Source organism: Typopeltis vanoorti, chromosome 10, assembly GCF_054136105.1.
Source record: "Typopeltis vanoorti isolate ZY-2024b chromosome 10, IOZ_Tvanoo_1.0, whole genome shotgun sequence".
NCBI lineage: Eukaryota > Metazoa > Arthropoda > Arachnida > Uropygi > Thelyphonidae > Typopeltis > Typopeltis vanoorti.
In genome coordinates this window covers 48,603,206-48,618,336 of record NC_143558.1, presented here as the reverse complement: position 1 = coordinate 48,618,336, position 15,131 = coordinate 48,603,206, and the positions used below count along the sequence as shown (strand labels likewise).

The 15,131-nt window shown below is 34.5% G+C and overlaps 1 protein-coding gene across 1 annotated transcript in view; it reads left to right on the top strand.

The window, feature by feature from the left end:
* Ranbp21 (exportin-5-like protein Ranbp21) overlaps window positions 1-15,131 on the top strand; it is a 425,699-nt gene that overhangs the window by 118,388 nt on the left and 292,180 nt on the right. The window contains exon 8 of the mRNA XM_090399635.1: window positions 2,108-2,293. Coding sequence (XP_090255761.1) covers window positions 2,108-2,293 — 186 coding nt within the window. The remainder of the gene's footprint in view (window positions 1-2,107; window positions 2,294-15,131) is intronic.

Sequence of the window (15,131 nt, the reverse complement as noted above, 5' to 3'; positions counted from 1 at the left end):
TTACTCCATTTCCCAAGTAAGCAAACAGACAAATAAGTCAAGTTTGTGCCTGCAAGTGATGCAAGTCTAGCTGATCCTACAGGTAGTGCAAGACCAAGGCAACTCGTGGTAAAGGTGGCATGAGCTCTGATCACTAATCTTTATATTTACCCTTAATGCCAAAACACATCTCCAAGAAGGAGATGCATGATGTTTTGTATTAAAGACAAGAGGCCACTACCCAGACCGGTTTCGACCTTTATTGAGGTCTCATCAGTGGGAGCTAGGCTAGAAATACCAAGATTTAGTAATACAGAGCTCATAAGTATTTTACCAGAACAAGTTGCCATAAGGTGTTTTAACCTTATTAAATAAAAATCTCTGGAGGAGATATAAATGTAGAAAGTATTTTACCTTGGGTATAATAAATGTTAAGAATACCAAGCAATTTTTAAACCTGGTTTTACTTTACCACGAGTTGCCTTGGTCTTGCACTACCTGTAGGATCAGCTAGACTTGCATCACTTGCAGGCACAAATTTGACTTATTTGTCTGTTTGCTTACTTGGGAAATGGAGTAAAACCAGGTTTAAAAATTGCTTGGTATTCTTAACATTTATTATACCCAAGGTAAAATACTTTCTACATTTATATCTCCTCCAGAGATTTTTATTTAATAAGATTAAAACACCTTATGGCAACTTGTTCTGGTAAAATACTTCTGAGCTCTGTATTACTAAATCTTGGTATTTCTAGCCTAGCTCCTACTGATGAGACCTCAATAAAGGTTGAAACCGGTCTGGGTAGTGGCCTCTTGCCTTTAATACAAAACATCATGCATCTCCTTCTTGGAGATGTGTTTTGGCATTAAGGGTAAATATAAAGATTAGTGATCAGAGCTCATGCCACCTTTACCACGAGTTGCCTTGGTCTTGCACTACCTGTAGGATCAGCTAGACTTGCATCACTTGCAGGTGCAAACTTGACTTATTTGTCTGTTTGCTTACTTGGGGAATGGAGTAAAATCAGGTTTAAAAATTGCTTGGTATTCTTAACATATATATGCCTTGCTATTATTCTTTTTCTTCTCTTTGGCACTACAGCCCCATGTAGGGCCTTGGCCTCCCATTTTTGGGCCAGAGGAGCATTCTGTATGCTCCTGACTTCCCAAATTCTCTTGATATTTGAATCCTATTGAACATTTCTGGAATTCAGCACTGCTAGTCAATGTCAGTGCTTCCTAAGTCGCTGACCTTGGGACATTATTCTGTGTGGTTGGTCCAGAATATCTCAGTCAGAACACCTTCCCATAGTCTAGTGGAGTCAATGCCAAAATGGGTGCAAGTGGTTATCTTGGCCAAAGGTGGCTCAACATGGTACTAAATAGGTGGTTATAATGTTTTGTCTTATGAGTGCATGATCTACATGTCATCTTGACACAAAGACCTTTAATTGCTGTATTGTTGGAAGGGGTAAATAACTGTTAACATTGTCAAAATGCTTATCATAATAGATAAAAGTGATTGTGTTTTAAAATTAAGACATTTTGTAATAATTTTGAAAGCCAGTATTGTGTCTACAAAATTTTACTGTATTGTATTTCATCTGGTACTGATTTTCACCTACTTGGTTTTATATATTTTTTTTTTAAATTTCTCTGAGCATATTTAACATCTGTTAAACTGAAAACATCATAATTTAATTTCAGAATCACCAAAAATAACTTTCTTCATTTTCAGTCATTCATCTGTCTCTTCTTCTGTTATTGGCAATAGATTTCTTTCATGTTGGTCTAAAGTGACCTACCCATATTCAAATCTGTAACTTTCAGTTCATCTCAGATTGAAATTATCAGAATCCTTGAATATTCTGGTTAAGAAAAACATATTTTGATAGACCTTACCAGATTATTACAAACTGTTTTGTTTTAAAAATCGAAATATTTACTGCTTTTTATTGTAGTTTTTTGAAGGAATAACATTCTTATATGGTATTACTTCATTTTTATTTTTAAAAAGTTAAATATTTTCAGTAAATTGTAGATATGTGTAAATTTTTATGTGAATTTGTCTTTTTTAAGTTTATACCTGTTAATGTATTATATGTATTATATTTTTCTGTATATGCAGGCTGCAGTACATTGCCGTGTTGCTGAGACAACATTGTTGACCCTTGCAGGTTTTGTAGAATGGGTACCAGTCACTTACATAACTGCAGATAATAGTCGTTTGTTGCAGATGCTCTGCTTGCTGCTTTGTGATGATTCTTTACAGCAGCATGCTGCTGAATGTCTTTTTCTAATTGTTAGCAGAAAGGTATATTTTTTGATAGTAAAAAATTTTAAATATAATAATAAAAGGAAGTATTTAATTGTTTTAAAAATTCTATGAAAAGATTGTCTTGCCCTTTGTCTTTTTACACATGTATATTCTTGTGACAGTTATTTTTTCAATAATGATTTCATATTGTTAATGCAATTTTATAAGCTTAACCACTGTATTGGCCTAGACATGTATATCCATCCATAATTACATGAATGTGAAATGTCCATTGAAGTCAATATAACCATTGGATATTATAGAAAAAAATATTTGGATACAAAGCATATATTTTTGATATACTGTATATGATCTGTGTGACTGGTTGGGTGTTTAAGATTGCATTCCAGCTTACTATTGAAAATGAACATTTTGAAACTCATGCTCTTTAACTTGGAATAATCACAACTGCAGAGAAACTTCTATAGGGAAAGGATATTATTCATAATCGGAAAATTTTATCATTTTCTCTTTTTAATTTCCTATCTAATTTCATCTAGCAAATAAAATGTATTCTGCCACATCTTTTCATAATGTTCTTATAAATCTCTACAGTCAATTTCCAGTAACATCATATAGTTATGGAGTGAACCCATGCAGTAATGGAGTCCAAGCAAAAGGGCTATAGAAATAAACAGGAGAAAGAGGAGTGAATTTCTAGACCTCTGTCATTTTACTCTCTTTCTCCTGTTTGCCAGTGTCTACAGTCCACATACTCTCAGTCTGCCCTCATAATCTACATTCCATAATCCTATAGCATCTTATAACTCTTTTCTACACCCTTCCTACTGCTGCTTTATCCTCTCAGAACTCAGGAGACTAAATCTGTGTGCAGTAAATCACATGTGCTAATGTCAAGGCCTTGTGGAAGGGCAAAAATGACATCCTTATCCTTACATGTCAGTATTTGTTTCAGCATTGCAATTATCCTCATAATGGCCACAATGATCCCTAGCCTTATCAATTCCACCAAACACGCTCACCAAGGGTGTTATCTTCTTCTTCTTCTTCGTCTATGATCTCTTATGCTTTTGAGTGTCGAGATTTTGCCAAAGAGATTTCCATGCCGTCCTGTCCAAGGTTTGTTGTTTTGCTTCTTTCCAGTTAATTCCCTTCTTTTCCAATTTTTGTTTAATTTCCTTTTGCCAGCCTTTCTTGGGTCTGTCTATGTTTCTTTTTCCTATTTTCTGGCTTTCATATACAGTTTTTCCTATTCTTCCATCTTCCATTCGATTAAGAAAGGGTGTTATCAGTCGATGAAATTTTTCATTATATGGAAGGTGAGAAGAGGACATTTGTCGTTTTTTTCAATTAAGAGATAAGAGCTAGATTTTTCTCTCAGAGGGCAGTAAAACAGTTTGCCTTTTGAAGTGGTGAGTGTATCTGTACTCCTTTTCAGGTAATCTTGGAAGTAGCAGAATAAGCTACATTTTCAGCTTTTCTTACCATTTGTACTATAGCCTTACACTGCATAAAATAGTTCATTACATTTTTTGCGTTATCACATTGTGTGTACTTTGTATATAATTATTTTACTACTTCCTTACTTGCCACTGCTAGAATTAAATGTTTCATACCATTAAATTGTTACAGGGAACTTATTTTTTGAAAATGCAATTATCTGTCATGTGGTCTCGTGTTCATTGGAGCAGATCTTCAAAGCCCTGTTTTTTAGAGTATTAATGACACCTAGTTTTTGTGTTGGGTGGTGGTGGTGGTAGGAGTTTATGTGTATATATTGGCCAGTACGTGTTGGTTTCTGGTAAACAGTAAAGGAAAGACTGCCAGAAGGAAGACGTGACAAATGTTAAAACAAAGATAAACCAGACTACAATAAAACTATAACCATTCCTAACATAAAAGGGATATCAGATAAAATAAATAGAATACTACAGAAATACAACCTCAAAGCCACCTTTAAACCTCCTGCAAAATTAAAAAGCTTACTCAACCCATCCAAAGACCCACTCCCTCCACTTGCGCACCCTGGAGTATACCGTATTTATTGCACCTGTAATCTACCATATATAGGGGAAACAGGACACACAATTCCTATCAGACTAAAGGAACATAAACGACACATTAAATATAATAACTGTCATGAAGCTGATCATGCCCTGAACACTTTATATAGAATTGACTGGAAAAGCACAGTTGTTTGCATTACACCAAAACATGGTATAAACACAAATTTAAGGAAGCCTGTGAGATTCCTATCAACCACCCCAATTTGAACAATAATGATGGTCTAAAAATCCCAAGCATATGGAAGGCACATAGTCTGCCCACGGAACCTTTCTCCCTAAGAGTTAACTATAAACAGGACTGTAGATAATCCAGAATCCTATATCTAATATAACAATTGTCATGTTAAAAATAGGACATCGTTGTTACTGTAAGAAAACTATCTATAAGAAAGAATATTTCTCTCATGTTATTCTTAAATAGAATTTAGCTTTGATGTAGTTTCTAAATAATTAATTAATTTGTAATTTTATCTGTGTGCGTGTGTGTGTGTATATATATACAGGGTGTTCGGGATAAATTTGACAGTTTCGTAAGGAAAAAGAAAATCTTCTTTGTATCTATTAAATTTAATGAATTGACAAAAAAACATTACAGGCAGAGTTAATTACAATACTATCAACAAGATTTACTCAAAATAACCACCATTAGCATCGATCACAGCTTCAATTCTGCTTCGGAACCTCGAACAAGCTGATGCTACAGTCTCCCTGGGAAGGGCCGCAAAAACTGTTTTAATTTTATCCATTAACTGGGCTTTTGTATTACTGGAAGTGCGATTGGTGTCTTTTTCAACTGCGCCCCATACAAAATAATCCATGGGGTTAAGGTCTGGGGAGTTTGGAGGCCAAACATTTGGACTGGTGAAGTCGTAGAAATTTTCAGACAACCATTTTTGACTTTTCCCAGAGGTGTGGCAAGGGGCCGAATCCTGCTGCCATACATACGGCCTACCATTGGCTACCCTTGTTATCCAGGGCTTGACTACAGTTAGCAACTCCACGAACGAAGCCCAAATTCCAATGCCAGGGTTCTTCAACACCTGTTCCTGCAGATTTGCGAGGAATTCTGATGTACGAACGCAATCAGATCTTCTGCTAGGGATCTTTCTTCTTGCTACATCCTCGTAGTCACCATTGCAAGTCTCTAGTTCATGCCTGATTGTTTTTACTGTATTCAGGGAGCATTGGGCAGCAGTCGTAATATCCTTATTTTGATGGCGGGCACGAATCATCATGATACAAGTTATTCTCTTCCATGATTCAGGTGGGTTCCAGCTATCCATCCTTTCTGACATCTTGTATATGAATGAAGAAGGGTCCAAACTTTTAAATGAAGAGAAGTGTGTGTTAATACATGTAACTTACGGAAAAATATAATTAATTATAAATATGTCAAATTTATCCCGAACACCCTGTATATATCATGATTATATCATATATATATCATATATATATATCATATATATATATATATATATATTTTTTTTTTTTTTTTTTTTTTTTTTTTTTTTTTTACTAAAGGTCATGCCAGTAGAATAACCGGTGATCAAATCATTGTTTCTTTAGCTTACTGTGTGAAATGTAACTCAGCTTGTCCTTGTATATTTGTATATACTCCAGATGATGACCTTAATATGAAGGTCGGAACATAGGGAAATTAAAATAGTTATTTCTAACACACAGTTGTAAAGTCCATAATTTCTAAAATGAATGCTGATCACTGTGCGACACTAAAAGAAAAGAAGTAGGGTAATATTTCGAGTCATTAGAGTGATTAGATATAAAAGAAAAAAGAACACAGGCAAACTCCAGCTTTCTGGCATGTGTTCACAAAATGTGCTTGCAAGTTGAATTTATTCTTTTCATGAGATATATTGCAACATTTGTTAATACATTCTTGAAACAAATTACCTTAATATAAAGATAGTAAAAATGAATAATTTCAAGACTTATTCTAATTAATTAGATTAATTAAGTGCCATGCCCTGTTTGATTTCTTTTTGGAGAGAAATAAAACACAATATATGTAAATAGCTATTAGTATACGAAAGACAGATATTAATTTTGTATTCATTAATTTTAATTCATACATGTACCATCAAGAGGAGTACTTTATATTATGATAGTACTACATGAAGAACTTACATCATTACTAGCTTCCTATTTTCTTCCAAATCAATCAATCAAATTATCTCTCAAGACTCCAACATTGTGTCAGATCTTATATCTCTGTCTTCAAAGGCACTTTTTACTGTATCAATCCACCTATATCTTGGTCTTCCTCTGGATCTTTTTTCCCACCAACCTGGCAGAGAACACTTGTTTTGCTAATCTTTCCTCGCCCATTCTATTTAAGTGACCATACCAACTGAGATTAGCTCTAAGTTAAGGGGATAAAAATCCCTTATTGTTTTTCAGCCAGTAAGCAAAACTAAGATCGAACACTACGATCTGTAACGTTTCATGCCGACGAACTGTCAGCGTATCCAAGCGTAAGTGACCACTTGGTAGTGCCACACCACGGCAACTCGTTGCAAAGGTGAAGCAAGCTTCCTCAACGAGTTGCCGTGGTGTGGCACTACCAAGTGGTCACTTACGCTTGGATACGCTGACAGTTCGTCGGCATGAAACGTTACAGATCGTAGTGTTCGATCTTAGTTTTGCTTACTGGCTGAAAAACAATAAGGGATTTTTATCCCCTTAACTTATATCAACCTCGCCAGAAAAAAATAGCCTTTTGGCTTTTCATCTGAGATTAGCTCTATTAACACATTCCTGGATGCTAACAATATCAAGTTCTTTCCTAATATCCTCGTTTTTAATATGATATTGCCACCACTGATGCCATCTATTCTCACTCCTAATCTTTCTCAGGACTCTCATATCTGTGTTTTATTGTACAATGAAACCTGTGGAGTATTCATGACTAAACAAACACATAACCACAGTAATAAGTTTTAATAAGTAAATATTTCATCCTAAGTATCATAGGACATTCGGTACAGTTAATTCAAACAATACTAGGAATAACATACAGTTAGGACACATATTATAATGGAATCCCAGTATGCGTGCAGTAGCATGCTATAGAATTAAAATATATATGGAGAAAAAGTAGATTACATTAAAATAAGATAACATATATAAAAATATTTTACAGAATTTTGTATGACAATTTCCCATACTTCAGGGATAGCAAGAACGTCATTACGGTTCAGATTTGGTCTGTGAAGTAGGGCTTCAGCACTTTCTTTATATAAACGTTCAGGTTTATATAAAGAAAGTGCTGAAATCTATATAGAAGTTTGGTCTTTTTTCCAATGGATCTTATGATTTGGGTTTTCAACTCCATGTGTGAGGCCAGATTTTGTCTTCATGTTCCGAAATGAATTTATTAACAGATCTACTTGTCTGTCCATAGTAAGACAATTTACAGGAACACAGAACCTCATACATGCCAGGTAGCATCAGAGGTGAACGTTTATATAAAGAAAGTGCTGAAGCCCTACTTCACAGACCAAATCTGAACTGTAACGACGTTCTTGCTATCCCTAAGGTATGGGAAATTGTCATACAAAATTGTGTAAAATAATTTTTTTATATATGTTATCTTATTTTAATGTAATTTACTTTTTCTCCAGATATATTTTAATTTAATTCTATAGCACGCTGCTGCATGCATATTGGGATTCCATTGTAATCATGTGCCCTAACTGTATGTTATTCCTAGTATTGTTTGAATTAACTGTACTGATGATGTCCTATGATACTTGGATGAAATATTTTCTTATTAAATCTTATCACTGTGGTTACATGTGTTTGTTTAGTCTTAGTTACTCATATCTGTGGTCACTAGTCTCTAGTCAAGTGTTTTACTTCTAACCCAGCTCTCAGATCAATAAGTTAAAATTGCTTTGAACACTGTCTTAAATACAGCTAATTTAGTGTTTTAACTAATTTCTCTCTTATTCCATATAAATTTATTCAGTTGACGTTCTACTGGCTTTGTTGATTGTGTTGTCTATTTCCATATTTAATTTACCATCTTCACTAAAAATCGTGAATAAGTAGCCGAAATGTTTTACTTGTTCTATAGGTTCTCCATTCACAATGCAGTTAATATTTTCAGTGTTTCTGCCAATTTTCATTGTCTTTGTCTTGTTATTGCTGATTTTCATACAAAATTTATTACAACAGTTATTCAACTTTTCAGGGAATTTCAGACTTGTACTTGATTTATTTAAAAGTATAATATCATCTGCATAAAGTACAGAGCTGAGATCAACATCTCCAATTTTGATATCAGGTTTAATACCGCTTTCCTTCATAATGTGATCCATATAAGATAATGAATAAGAGGGGATAATGTACATCCTTGTCTGACACCAGATTTAACATCAAATCATTTTCCTGTACTTCCTTTGGTTCTAACTGCTGAGTTACAACTAAGTAATGATTGATATAATGTCCCCTTAACATCATATAACTGTAGCATTTTGAATAGCTTTTCTCTTCGCACCTTGTCATATGCCTTTTCCAAATCGACAAAACTTAAATACAAATCTTTGTTTTATTCCCATGATTTCTCAATTGTTAGTCATAAAGTGAAAATCTGATCTTGACACACTCTATTTGGCCTGAATCCAGCTTGTTCTTCACCAAGTTTCCCTTCCATAATCTTTCTCAACTGTTTCTCAAGTATACTTGCATAAATCTTACCAAGAACAAACATTAGGGATATACCTCTGTAATTCTCATATCCATTTTATTTCTCTTTTTTGTATATATGGATACTATGAGATCTTAAGAGTCAAAGCTGTATAACTGAGAGGAGACCTCCACATAGCCTTTAAAAATGCGGAGAACCAATCAGGGCTTCTGACCTAATGTCCAATCCTCACCTTCTCGTGGTACACCCTGTTGGGTATTTACTTGGATACTGAACGAACGAGGATGGGCTGGCGATTTGGGATTTAGCCGACCAAATTGTATTCTTATTGGTTAAACCAAAATAAAAAATGATGGTACAACATGACATTCCGGCTGGGGCGTCGCCTGGTTAAACAAGGCCCCTGTTGTTTTTGCCAGGTAGCCAGGGTGAACAGCGAAAAGTCAGCTACTGGAACAAATCTGAAAACAAACCCCAACTCAACAGAACCAGAGTTAAAGATCGGTACTATCAACATAAGAGGCCTGAATGGCAAAGAAATGGAGCCAGCTGAGGAATTAGATAAGTAAAAGATCGACATAATAGGGGTGACTGAAACAAAAAAGAACAAAACTGGTGAGATCTTTCTGAGCAATAAATACAAAATGTTATATTCAGGCAATGACAATCAAGGAAAAGAAGGAGTAGCCATATTATTCAACACAAAATACGAGGCTAATCTTCTTGAATGGCAGTCAGTCTCAAGTAGAGTAATGTGGGCAAATATAAGATGGAGAACTGGACAATGAGACTTATTTGTGCTTATGGTCCCACAGAAGGTTCTACTAATAGAAGTGGAGGAATTTTTTGAGGCTTTAGAAAAAGCAACTGACACAATGAAAAAGGAAAAGTTGGTCCTTGTTGGGGATCTAAATAGCAGAGTAGGAAATGATTGTGAGACATACAAAAATATTTTGGGAAAATTTGGAGAAAAGAGCAAAGCTAAGAATAATGGCAAATATCTGTTGGATTTCTACTCAGGACATGAATTGGTTATTACTAACACCATGTTCCAACATAAAAATGTGCACAAATTCACATGGAGAGAAGAGGCAAGGAATAAAAAAAGTCTCATTGGCTATGTTATTGTTGATAGTGATGTTTTCTCCCTGGTGCAGGACACCAGAGTGTACAGAGGATTTGAAATTGGAAATGATCACTATTTAGTCTTGAGCAGGATAAAATTGAATTTCATATTGAAAATAATAACATGCAAGAAAGTTTTAAAGCGAATAAAAGTTGAGCAGCTCTCAGATGTGAACTGTAGACTAAAATACACAAAAATTATTGAAGAAAAAATGAAAGAGTTTGAGAACAGGAATCAAACCTTGGAGATTCAGTGGCAAACTCTGAAGAAAACATTGATTCTGCCAGAGAGGCATGTGGTGAGGTTGTCTGCAAGGATAAAAAAATCAGAACTCCCTGGTGGACACAAGAAGTTAAAGAGGCAGTGAAGGAAAAGAAGAAAGCATATCAAAAGTTCCTGTCAAATAAGTCAGCTTGTGCTCTTAGAGAATATAGAGACGAATGCAAGAATGCTAAACACTGTGTAAAACTAGCTAAGCAAAAGTTATGGGGGGACTTTGGCAAGAATATAGAAAACAAATATCAAGAAGGTGGCAAAATATTCTGGAAGTTGTTGAAGAAGCTTAGGAATGGAGGAAAGAGTGCTGTAAAAGGAGTTAGAGATGATAAAGGTGACATGAAAACAGGAGAAAAAAGATATCCTTGAGGTATGGGGTAAGTAAAACATTTCAGCTTAGGCACGATTTTTACTGAAGATGGTAAATTAAATATAGAAATAGACAACAGAATCAGCAAAGCTGGTATGGTAGGAAGTCAATTGAATAAATTCATATGGAATAAGAGAGAAATTAGTCAGAACACTAAATTAGCTATATACAAGACAGTGTTCAAACCAGTTTTAACTTATGGATCTAAGAGCTGCGTCAGAAGTAAAACTCTTGGCCAAAGCCTAGATTCCACAGATATGAGAGTCCTGAGAAAGATTATAGGCGTGAACAGATGGCATCAACGGCAATATCATATTAAAAACGAGGATATTAGGAAAGAACTTGACATTGTCAGTATCCAGGAATGCGTTAGCAGAGCTAATCTCAGGTGGTATGGTCACTTAAACAGAATGGGCGAGGAAAGATTAGCAAAACAAGTGTTCTATGCCAGGTTGGCAGCAAAACTACCTAGAGGAAGACCAAGATATAGGCGGATTGATAAGGTACAAAGTGCCTGAGACGATTGAAATATAAGATCTGATAATGTTGGAGTCTTGACAAGTAACAGACTGATTTGGAGGGAAAATTGTAGATAGACAGTTAGTAATGATGTAATTTTTTTCATGTAGTATTATCATATCCTGTACACTCCTTGAGGGTACATGGCAGGAATTTGATGATGATGATGGAATTCGTCCCTCTGTCCTGGCCGTCTGAACTATGTAGTGCAGCCACTGGAAGACTTTTATACTTCCATACTTGAGTATTTTTGGTCAAATGTCATCTATTCCAGCCTGCCTTTCCAGGCTTTTGATGGCTTTTTCTACTTCAAGTATGAATATGTGTTCCTGATTTGCATGCCTGTTGAATATTTTTTATCACTGTGCTGTCACTGCTTGTTTTGTTTAGCAATTTTTCCAAGTAATGACTCCATACATCAAGGATATCTTTTTCTCCAGTTTTCATGTCACATTTATCATCTGTAATTTCTTTTACTGCACTCTCTCCTCCATTTCTGAGCTTTTTTAATAGCCTCCAGAATATTTTGCCTCCTACCCTTATATTTATTTTCTATGTTCTTACCAAAGTCTTCCCATGACTTTTGTTTTGCTACTTTTACACAGTGTTTAGTTTACTTACATTTGTCTCTGTATTCTCTAAGAGCACAAGCTGACTTATTCACCAGGAACTTGCGATATGCTTCCTTCTTTTCCTTCACTGCCTCTTTAACTTCCTGTGTCCACCATGGAGTCCTGATTTTTCTATCCTTGCAGACAACCTCACCACATGCCTCTCTGGCTGAATCAGCCCATGTTTTCTTCAGGGCTTGCCACTGAATCTCCAAGGTTTGGTTCTTGTTCTCAAACTCTTTCATTTTTTTCTTGAATTATGTTTGTATATTTTGCAGTTCACATCTGAGAGCTGCTCAACTTTTATTTCCTTTAGAAATTTCTTACATGTTCTTCTTTTCAATATGGAATTCAGTTTTATTCTGTTCATGACTAAATAGTGATCACTTCCAATTTAAAATCCTCTGTACACTAGCGTCTTGCACCAGTTGGAAATCATCACTATCAACAATAACATAGTCAATGAGACTTGTCTTATTCCTTGCCTCTTCTCTCCATGTGAATTTATGCACATTTCTATGTTGGAACATTGTGTTAGTAATAACCAGTACATGTCCTGAGCAGAAATCCAACAGATATTTGCCATTATTATTAGTTTTACTCTTTTCTCCAAATTTTCCCAAAATATTTTGGTATATCTGATAATCATTTCCTGCTCTGCTATTTAGATCCCCAAACAAGGACCACTTTTCCTTTTTCATTGTGTCAGTTGCTTTCTCTAAATTCTCAAAAAATTCCTGCACTTCTACCTTTCTGTTGGACCATAGGCACAAATAAGTCTTGTTGTCCAGTTCCCTATTCTTGATATTGCTGCCATTCAAGAAGATTAGCGTCATATTTAGTGTTGAATACTATAAGTACTCCTTTTATTCCCTGATTGTTATTGCCTGAATATAACATTTTGTATTTATTGGTTAAAAAGATCTCACCAGTTTTTGTCTTTTTTGTTTCAGTCATCCCTTATTACATCGATCTGGTACTTATGCAATTCTTCTGCTAGTTCTATTTCTTTTTCATTCAGGCTTCTTATGTTGATAGTACCAATCTTGAACTCTGGTAATGTTGAGTTGAGGTATGTTTCAGGATTTGTTCCAGTAGCTGACTTTTCACTGTTTCTCTAGTTCCCTGGCAAAAACAACAAGGACCTTGTTTTCATGCTGGCTCAGGTGTCTTTCAGCCAGCATGAAATTCTGTTATGTTGAACTACCATCATTTTACTTCTGGTTTAAGCCAATAAGAATACAGTTTGGTCAGCAAAATCCCAAATTGCTAGCCCATCCTAGTTTATTCAGTATCCAGGTACAGATAGATACCTAACAGCTTGCACCATGAGAATTAGACATTAGGTCAGAAGCCCTGTCGGTTCTCGGCATTCCTTTAATTTGGAGGTCCCATCTCAGTTATACAGCTTTGACCCTTGAACACCCTACAGGAAAATTTTTTACAAAGATAAAAGTTTGTTGTAAACCTTTTTTTACAAGAATTTTGCAAAAAGAATTAAATGTTTTCAATTTTTTTTTTCTCACTTCTTTGTATATTTGTAGCAGGTCAAATGTCTGTTAATACCTTTGCAATGTAGAAAACTAAGCATTGCGTGTTTGTGTTTTTATTCTGAATCCAGATTGTTAAATGGCATTGCATTTCTTAGAAGATATTTATTTTTTTTTACAAATAACCATGGACTAAACAGAACTTATGTTGCAAGTATAACAACAAATTTTTTGTTTGTCTCAAAATCGTTTTAATAAAAATATGACAGTCAATGCTATAAACATAATCAAAGCAAATGATTTGCCATTTTCAGATTGCTTATGTCCAGTTTTTTAGCAGTTTAACAATCATTACATCTCCATTTGTTTTTCATATTTCACAGGTAATAAAAAAAAGAACTGTTTTTTAGCAGTTTAACAATCATTACATCTCCATTTGTTTTTCATATTTCACAGGTAATTAAAAAAAAGAACAGTATAGTATTCCAGTATTTTTTAAATGGCATTGCATTTCTTAGAAGATATTTATTTTTTTTTACAAATAACCATGGACTAAACAGAACTTATGTTGCAAATATAACAACAAATTTTTTGTTTGTCTCAAAATCGTTTTAATAAAAATACAATAATCAATGCTATAAACATAATCAGTCAAAGCAAATGATTTGCCATTTTCAGATTGCTTAATTATGTCCAGTTTTTTAGCAGTTTAACAATCATTACATCTCTATTTGTTTTTCATATTTCACAGTAATAAAAAAAAAAAAGAACAGTATAGTTACATATACTGTTCCTTTTTTATTACTCTTACAGTATGCCCATATTAACATTTGGAATATGTTCAGGAATGGAAGAATATTCAGTGTGGCATAGAAGGAGGAGGGAATTACCAGACTAAATGTTTTATGTTGTGCATCATAAAACATCAGTGAATTTCAAGCAGTGTAAAATGTTCAGAAGTGCGGAATTTCTGTATTCGTAAAATGAATTGGGAGTTGCAATTTATTAGTCTCTGCAGCGTTCATAAATACAAATTGTTTGTATATTTGAAAGTTCATAAGTAGAGGTTTGCCTGTATTTCACCTGTACATTTCATGTAGAGGGGATATGAAATAACAATGACAGCTGCATAGTATTGAGCAAGATAAAAATGAGTATCCCCTTAAAAAAAGAAAAACGTGTACTAAAAGTTTTAAAAGGAATCAGTCAAACAGCTGTTTGACTGATTCTTTATATATAATTATATATTTATATATTTCATATAATAATATAATAATAATAATAATAATTTCATATATAATAATAATTATATATTTCAGTTTAGATACTCTAAACTGAAATATATAATTATTACTTGAGAAAACATGAAGTCTGAAAACAAGATCCAAACTTAAGAGACAAGTGGCAAAATTTGAATTCTGCAACTCAGTTTCTAAGAATTCCGGTATTTGGAAGCTTTATGTAATCATAACTATTCCATGTAGTTTTTAATTGTGATAATGGCTATCCTATCCTATCGGTGGTCCTGACAGGCACTTAAGCACCCATGACCTTTCCAAATATTCTTGGACGTCACGACCGCAACTCGAGGATTATTATTATTATGTGACACCTCCAAGGAGTCCAAAGACTCATCGAGGGAGAGTGTGCCAACAGCATTGAATGATTGAATCCCTTCCAACTACTAACCGCTCTCGAACTTAACTTTCTGCGAGCAATTAGTAGCAGAGGCTTTACCAATCGACCA